The sequence below is a fragment of the Trichomycterus rosablanca genome, chromosome 10 (assembly GCF_030014385.1).
Source record: "Trichomycterus rosablanca isolate fTriRos1 chromosome 10, fTriRos1.hap1, whole genome shotgun sequence".
Taxonomy (NCBI): domain Eukaryota; kingdom Metazoa; phylum Chordata; class Actinopteri; order Siluriformes; family Trichomycteridae; genus Trichomycterus; species Trichomycterus rosablanca.
The window spans coordinates 36,473,248-36,481,096 of NC_085997.1; the positions used below are offsets into that span (position 1 = coordinate 36,473,248).

The following is a 7,849-nucleotide window of genomic DNA, read 5'->3' on the forward strand; positions in this document are numbered from 1 at the left end:
CAAAGCAACATGAAGCAGCTAAGAGTTCCTCAGAGCTCCAATAATGAGTTGAAGTTCATCGATTACAGGACTGTATTTTAATGTAGGGCATTCATGGGAGTGAATCTCAAGCGAGGCCAAACAGCATCAGCTGACGTAGGTTGGCTCTTCAGGGTCGTTACTAAATACCCAAAAGCACCACGGTCACAAAAAATACCCACAAAATGTAATCCAGTCTAAACAAAACTGTATGTCATGAGCTTCACAAAGCTAGATGTGTGAAACAGTCTGGACCCCTGAGCAAGTAAAAAAGATAATTTAATGAATTAACATTCACTAGATTTTCTACACCTGCTCGACCTTCCCTTCCAATACAGTCCCTGACCATGAAGAGCACAAATTCACACAGACACACTTCAAAATCCTGTGGAAAACCTTTTTAATCTGTTATAACTACAATTATTTTATTTTTAGATTATTCTTTATTATTATTGTTATTTCCAAATCAATTTTGTCCATCATATGAGCTCCACTTACCATATAGAAGCACTTTGTAGTTCTACAATTACTGACTGTAGTCCATCTGTTTCTCTGCATGCTTTGTTACCCCCCTTTCATGCTGCTCTTCAATGGTCAGGACCACCACAGAGCAGGTATTATTTAGGTGGTGGATCATTCTCAGCACTGCAGTGACACTGACATGGTGGTGGTGTGTTAGTGTGTGTTGTGCTGGTATGAGTGGATCAGACACAGCAGCGCTGCTGGAGTTTTTAAATACTGTGTCCACTCTAGTAGACACTCCTACCTAGTTGGTCCACCTTGTAGATGTAAAGTCAGAGACGATCGATCTATTGCTGCTGTTTGAGTCGGTCATCTTCTAGACTTTCATCAGTGGTCACAGAACGCTGCCCACGGGGCGCTGTTGGCTGGATATTTTTGGTCGGTGGACTATTCTCAGTCCAGCAGTGACAGTGAGGTGTTTAAAAACTCCAGAAGCGCTGCTGTGTCTGATCCACTCATACCAGCACAACACACACTAACGCACCACCACCATGTCAGTGTCACTGCAGTGCTGAGAATGATCCAACACCTAAATAATACCTGACCATTGAAGAACAGGGTGAAAGCAAGCTAAAAAGGTATGTAGAGAAACAGATGGACTACAGTCAGTAATTGTAGAACTAAAAGCATTTCACAAAAGCATTTCACTGCTAGTTGTACTGTGTATGACTATGTATGTGACAAATAAACCTTGATTTGATTTGAATTGAAATACAAAGTGCTTCTATATGGTAAGTGGAGCTGATAAAATGGACAGTGAGTGTAGAAACAAGGAGGTGGTCATAATCGGTATTATACTTATTTGGCAACCCGTGCCTTTGCTTCCTCTGGAGTCATCAAACTGATAATAAGACGTTTACATTTCTTTATATTAATTGCCAGTATATGAGGAGTATGGAATATGTATCTGGCAACCCACCCCGGCAGTCCAACGGCAAGCGCGTTGAGCTGTGTCTCAAATCGCTCCTTATTTCCTATGTATGGGCACTTTTTAGGGTGTACAATAACGTCTTGTGCTCCCTCATATGTAGTGCACTATTTATTCATTTGGAGTTCGGCCACATTTGTTTGACCGTAGCTAGTCATGTTCTCATTCGTAGAGAATTGAAGAAAAGCTGTGGTTAACTAAAATTACAGTCGTTTTGAAGATAAATTATCATATTAAGGAAGTCAGAGGCGTGATATTTTATTTTGCTTAAACAAATACAAATGCGGTAAATTTATTTTTGATATAAATATTATGATATAACGTTAGCCATCTACGCTAGGCTAGGATTTAATAATACCAAGCTGTTCGCTTAATGTCTGTTCAGGCTTTGTTCTAAAATGCAATTTGTCATGTTAAGGAATAATGTTGTAATGTGTATAATAAGCGTAATTATACATATTTAATACAGCTTTACCAATTTAGCTTTGTGTAAATGCAAAGCTGTCGGTTTTCTGGGGTGTATTCACTGTAACCGCACATTTCTGTCATTTGGAGTTTAGGAATAATGTATTGATAATATCACTGTGGCTTTAGAAACTAGTTGACTAGAAATGTTATAATTAACTACTAAGGTCTGGTTGATCAGCGATACTGCAGATCATCGACGATACCTTTAGTATTGTAAATTACCGTTATCGGTCAGTGAATCGGCTTTATCAAGCGCTATGTCGAAGGTGGAGCGTCTGAACGCTCGGGTCAGTAAGCTGCTGGAGGCGGCGGTACAGGAGGTTCTGGAGGTGGTAAGGGAGACCGTGTCCGAATTTCAGGAGAAAACCGCTCGGACGCAGAGAGAGAACGAGAGACTGCGGCGGAGATTACAGGAGCTACAAAACAAATCCTGCAGGAATGGTAAGGATGGACACCAAAGACCATAATGTGGATTGTAGCCTAGTGGTTAAGGTCTTCTTTCGGCTTTTCCCTTTTCAGGGGTTGCCACAGCGAGTCATCCTTCTCCATCTCACTCTGTCCACTGCGTCCTCTTTCCTCACCATAACTACTTCCATGTCCTCTCTTATTGCATCCATATATCTCCTCTTTGGTCTTCCTCTTTGTCTTTTTCCTGGCAGCTGCATATCTAACATCCTTCTACCAATATACCCACTGTCCCTCCTCTGGACATGTCCAAACCATCTCAGCCTGGCCTCTCTAACTTTATCTCCTAGTTGTTTAACTTGTGCTGTACCTCTGATTATCTCATTCCTAACCTTATCCATCCTTGTCACTCTGGACTAACCAAAAGGTCACAGGTTCAAGGTTGCCACTGTTGGGCCCTTGAGCAAGGCCCTTAACCCTTAGTTGCTTAGACAATATACTGTCACAGTACTCTTATTTACTTTGGATAAAAGCCTCAGCTAAGTACTGCAAAATGTAAATGTCCTTACTTACTGTAAACATTAGAATTATGTTTATTGTTTGTAAACATGTGGCAAGGTTCTAATAAGCTGTCTTATTCCAAGTTCACTCTACACGACTTTCCAAGTGGTCAGGTCTCTGTACAGTTCACACTACACGACTGGATCTCTTGTAATCGAGAGTCTTAAGTGGGTGTGTATTTCACACTACACAACTGATCGGTGATAGGGGGTCACACACTACACCATCTATCACCAACTGAAATCGCAGGCGAGCTTCTCTGGACTCCCAAACTACGTTTTGTCACGAAAACACACGTGAGAAGTGACGAGGGGTTTAATGATACCACGTCCAAAAATGCACGTCAGCAAGAAGCGAGTGATCAAAGTGTTTGTGCGCTGATGTGCAGCGTAAAAGCAAAGAGGTAAAATAAATAAGGTTTGGTAAAGGTTTGGGTTTGGCTACGTGGCCAGCAGGGATCGTCTGTTCTGCAGAGAGAGTTGGAAGTCAAATAAATATTTTTTGCAGTGCAAAGTTGATATTATGGTTTGGCGTGGACGATAATGTCACAAATACTGTAATGCTTGTGTGTGCTGATGTATTCTGATATAAACTATATTATGCTCCTGTTCCACATACTTGCACTCCTCCCCATGGGTTTCCTTCCTGTATTTTGCATTCATAACAATCACAACACCTTTCACACTACATCATTTTGAGTCGGCGACAGGTCCAGACATTTAACATGCTTGATATTTTTCTTGAGGCTGCGAGCGATTGGCGAGCCGCTCGGATCGAGTCGTCGAACAGTTCACACATAGTGATCGAGATCTGATTCTCCCCCGAGCTGCCACATCTAGCAGCTACCAGTCGGCGAGCGAAACTCAGGGCAAAAATCGTGTAGTGTGAACCAGGCATTAGCGGACACATCCCTTAAATGTATGGATCTTAACTTTAAACGAACATCATTGTGTGTTCCGACCCCTATTTGGGAATAACTTCTGCAACTGTTCTTTTTCTATGACTGTCTGACTGAAATATTTTCTTCTTTGTTTAGAAAAAGTTGCTGTTTATTGCAGGTTTTCTACAAATATGACAAAATCGTCCATGTTAAAAATATACATACAAGTTTGTCATTTACCTTTGTGGTATGTTCCTCATTAGAGATGATGATTATAGCTCCAAACCTCCCTGTACCCATTAAACTAAGCAACAGGCATTACAATGGAAAAATCTTAGAGCTTTGTATAGAATAATTAAAAAGCTTGACTTGACATAGAGTTGGTTGCATATCACATGGACACTGAAAAATGAGGACACCTTCATGAGGACTGTTTTGGTCAGATAAAGCAAAGATGGAGGCATTTAAACCCTTGTAAAGGCTGTGAAGCATGGTGGTAGTAGGTTTATATTCTGGGGCTTTTCTGTTGCAAGTGGGCATACAAAATGAACTATACCCAGAAGAGGGGGGACCAAGTAGCCCTCACACGATGCAAGATAGGACATTCAAGACTTGCACACGGACAAGGAGAACAGGCCCCAAAATGCCTTCATTGCTCAACTACCCTATCAATGAAACATATTCTATGTGAATGTGAAGTTTTTACCCAGGACAGAAATCTGTACCTGATGGGATCGGACATAAATGACATTTTTAGGAAAACTGCTTCTGAAAAGCATACAATTGAAACATTTGTTGTAATTTTAACCTCTACAGTTTTGATGCACATGTAAACAACATATATCTCTGTATCCTAAAACTCCTTTCATGGTTTTAACACCTTTTTTTTAATAAGAATGTTTTAAAACATACAAATGGCACGCCATAGAGATGGCTCTAAATACAGAGCTTATAATGGCGATAAAACCCAACCAACCAACTGTTGCAGGTGGAACTGGTGCATTGCAGAACGTGGGCACAATAATGAAGAAAGATTACCTTAAAATTCTTAAATCGTGGATGAAGTTGGGTCCGTTATCTAACTATCCAACCTGTGGTTTTTGGAATGGCCTTCTAATATGGGAACTGTACTAATGAGTCAGGTTAGTGCCAGAAAACCAACAAATGTGGCAGGAGCAATTGTCTGAGCTAAAAAGCACCAATTAATTTTTTCAGGAATCATTTATTCCTGTAATCAAACACATCAGTAAATTTCTAACTGTAAATAACAACAGTTTTGTGGTGTTTTGCAGAAGCAGAACGGGCCGTCAACACGAGCAACTATGAGGAGAAAATAACTCAGACTGATTCAGTAATCACTACGCAGGACACAGAATTAAAGCAGGATTTGGAAAGTGACCGTAATATCAGGTCTCGAAACGGCACAGACGGACTCTATCCACAAATAAGCGCTGTTGTTTCTCACTCCCTGCTCTCCTCTCAACCTCAAGCCGAACATTTAGATCCAAAAGTGGAACCCACAGCGCCAGGATTCATCGTCACAGCGGGGGATTCAGGACGTGAGTGCAAGGTATCGGACTACGTTTCCCACAAGGCACCATCTCCAAGACGGACAGACTGTGTGGTTACAAATGCAGCTTCAGACCTAAAGAATGTAAATGTTTTAAGATTAAATCCACCCAGTTTTACTGCTAATGCCATCAAAACAGAAACAGAAATCGATGAGTTTGGTGAATACGTATCGCAGGAAGTCATGTCCAGTCATGCTGCGACGGGATTGAACCAAACCGAGCCGATGCTAGCGCAACCCATGCAGGCCATCTGTGCGATTCTTCCCTTTGATGTAAACGTGCCATTAGAGAGACTCGCCTCAGAGGACGCGGCCAGAATCGGGGCAGTTCTGGACGGAGCGGCGCAGAGACACGATTCTCTGAACGGTTTAACATACCAGAGACGATTACGAGGAGAAAAACGCTTCTGCTGCACGTTCTGCGACCGCAAGTTCAGCCACTCGGGCGACTTTAAAAAGCACCGGCGTGTTCACACCGGAGAGAAGCCGTATTTTTGTACGTTATGCGGCAAGCGCTTCAGCCAGTCTGGGTACCTGAAGATCCATCAGCGGCATCACACGGGCGAGAAGCCGTACGCTTGTGGTGCGTGCGGAAAACGCTTCAGCCATTCCAGCAACTTTAGAAAACACCAGCAGACTCATTTTACCTTTTAAAAATGAACAGAGTGTGAGACATGACACACACTCCACTGTGGAGCATGATCACGTCTCCCCCGAGACCCTCCACACATCTGACAAGGCGAAGCTGACTACCCCCCAGGCTCCTTATTGCAGAAGGTCCTCAAGAAGCTTGAAATTGATGGAACTTTCCTGTTTACAATGTAAAGTTCATCAAGTACTAAAATAAAGGTGTTTTAATGAGTTCTATGAGTTTATAGTTTCAAAATGAAATGTAAACAACATCTTCCTCACCCAGTAAATATTTGATTAGTTTACAAATGTTCAGTGTCTAAAATAATTACATTTACATCCAGTTTTTTTTCCGTTTTATTTCTGCATTTTCTCCCAATTTATTGTAGTCAGTTTGTCTTCCGCTGCTGGTGGATCCCTGATTGCGGTCAAGGTGGGTATATTACTGCTCACACCTCTTCTGACCCGTGTACAGCCCTTAGCGGAACCCTGTTTTATCCATGCATTCTGCACAAGCGCCTCTCTATCTGCCAATCAGGGTTCTTACACAGCGTTTGAAGATCCCTTCCACATAGTCCGGTAATTTCGCCCTAGCAGAAACGTGTCTGCTGCAGGCACTGCCAATTATGCCCGCTAGATGGCGCCTAGCCGACCGGTGGCAACACCAAGTTTCGAACCGAGGAGTTCAGAATCTCGGCGCTGGTGTGCTAGTGGAATGTTTACAATGTAAAGTTCATCAAGTACTAAAATAAAGGTGTTTTAATGAGTTCTATGAGTTTATAGTTTCAAAATGAAATGTAAACAACATCTTCCTCACCCAGTAAATATTTGATTAGTTTACAAATGTTCAGTGTCTAAAATAATTACATTTACATCCAGTTTTTTTTCTATTTTATTTAGCGTAGTCAATTTGTCTTGTTTTGTTTTAAGTTCTCCAGCATCATTTAGTCATTTATGGCTATGAGTTTTTCAAACCCTGGGTCACGACCCACCCAAAGCCAAATAAAAGGGTTGCAGAGAAAAATAATAATAATTAAATGATCAACAAAATGAACTTGAACATTTTGTAAACCACAGTGAGACCAGATTGCCATCATTTTTATTAATTAAGTTTATTTCGTCTTCTGTTTTGTTTTAATTCGTTGTTTGTGTTGCCTGGGTCTCTGTAAAAATCGTAGACAAAATTTCGGTCACTTAAAAACGTTTGGAAAACCGCTGGTTTATAGTATTGCATTTTAATTCTTCATTAGTACCTATAAATGACTACAGCTGGTAATGTCTCTGTGCTCATATGACTAGGGCTAGTTTGACATCACTTTTCCAAACAGTGGTCAGAATTGTCCAGACTATGGTCTTTTCTGTGGTTCTTTATGGATGTGACCGCTGGATAATAAAAAAGCATGACAGATAAAATATTAATGCTTTTGAACTTTGGTGCTGGTAAAGTCTTCGGACAGACCTTGGATGCCAAAAAGACAGGCAAATTGATTCTAGCTAATAATCAAGCCCAGATAACCAAGCTAAAAAAGGTAAAGGAGGAAGAGGATGGCCAGCAACAAGGTGGATGGATTCCTTATGAACGAGCAGTTAAGAAGCCTAAAGAGCCGAATAGAGGACAGAATATCCTGGAGAAACGTGTGGTCACTAAAGGTTGCCAGGAGAATTTGTACACTAATAATATAAATTACAAAGCACATGGAACATCAGCCTATTGCCAGCGTAAGAAAATAAAAGATATTTGTCTGGATGGTCAGACGTCCAAGAAACATGTCAGGAATTAGAAGATCCTGAAACTCAGGTAACACTGTTTACAGTCAAGCAAGCTGTGCTCACACAAAGCACTGTCGCACAAAGAAAGCAGCTCATG

The 7,849-nt window shown here is 41.3% G+C and overlaps 1 protein-coding gene across 1 annotated transcript; it reads left to right on the forward strand.

The window, feature by feature from the left end:
* Positions 1 to 1,792: 1,792 nt before the first annotated feature.
* On the forward strand, positions 1,793 to 6,214 carry LOC134322014 (zinc finger protein 768-like). The gene is made up of 2 exons (XM_063003884.1): positions 1,793 to 2,377; positions 5,075 to 6,214. Exons 1-2 carry the CDS (start codon positions 2,194 to 2,196, stop codon positions 6,004 to 6,006), a joined length of 1,116 nt encoding a protein of 371 aa, XP_062859954.1. The 5' UTR covers positions 1,793 to 2,193; the 3' UTR covers positions 6,007 to 6,214.
* Positions 6,215 to 7,849: the final 1,635 nt, after the last annotated feature.

What these genes read in the sequence shown, in the direction of transcription:
- LOC134322014 (XM_063003884.1), top strand. Translation starts at nt 2,194, where the DNA reads ATGTCGAAGGTGGAGCGTCTGAACGCTCGGGTCAGTAAGCTGCTGGAG. An exon ending in AAACAAATCCTGCAGGAATG is followed by an intron (nt 2,378 to 5,074) that starts GTAAGGATGGAC and finishes GGTGTTTTGCAG; the next exon opens with AAGCAGAACGGGCCGTCAAC.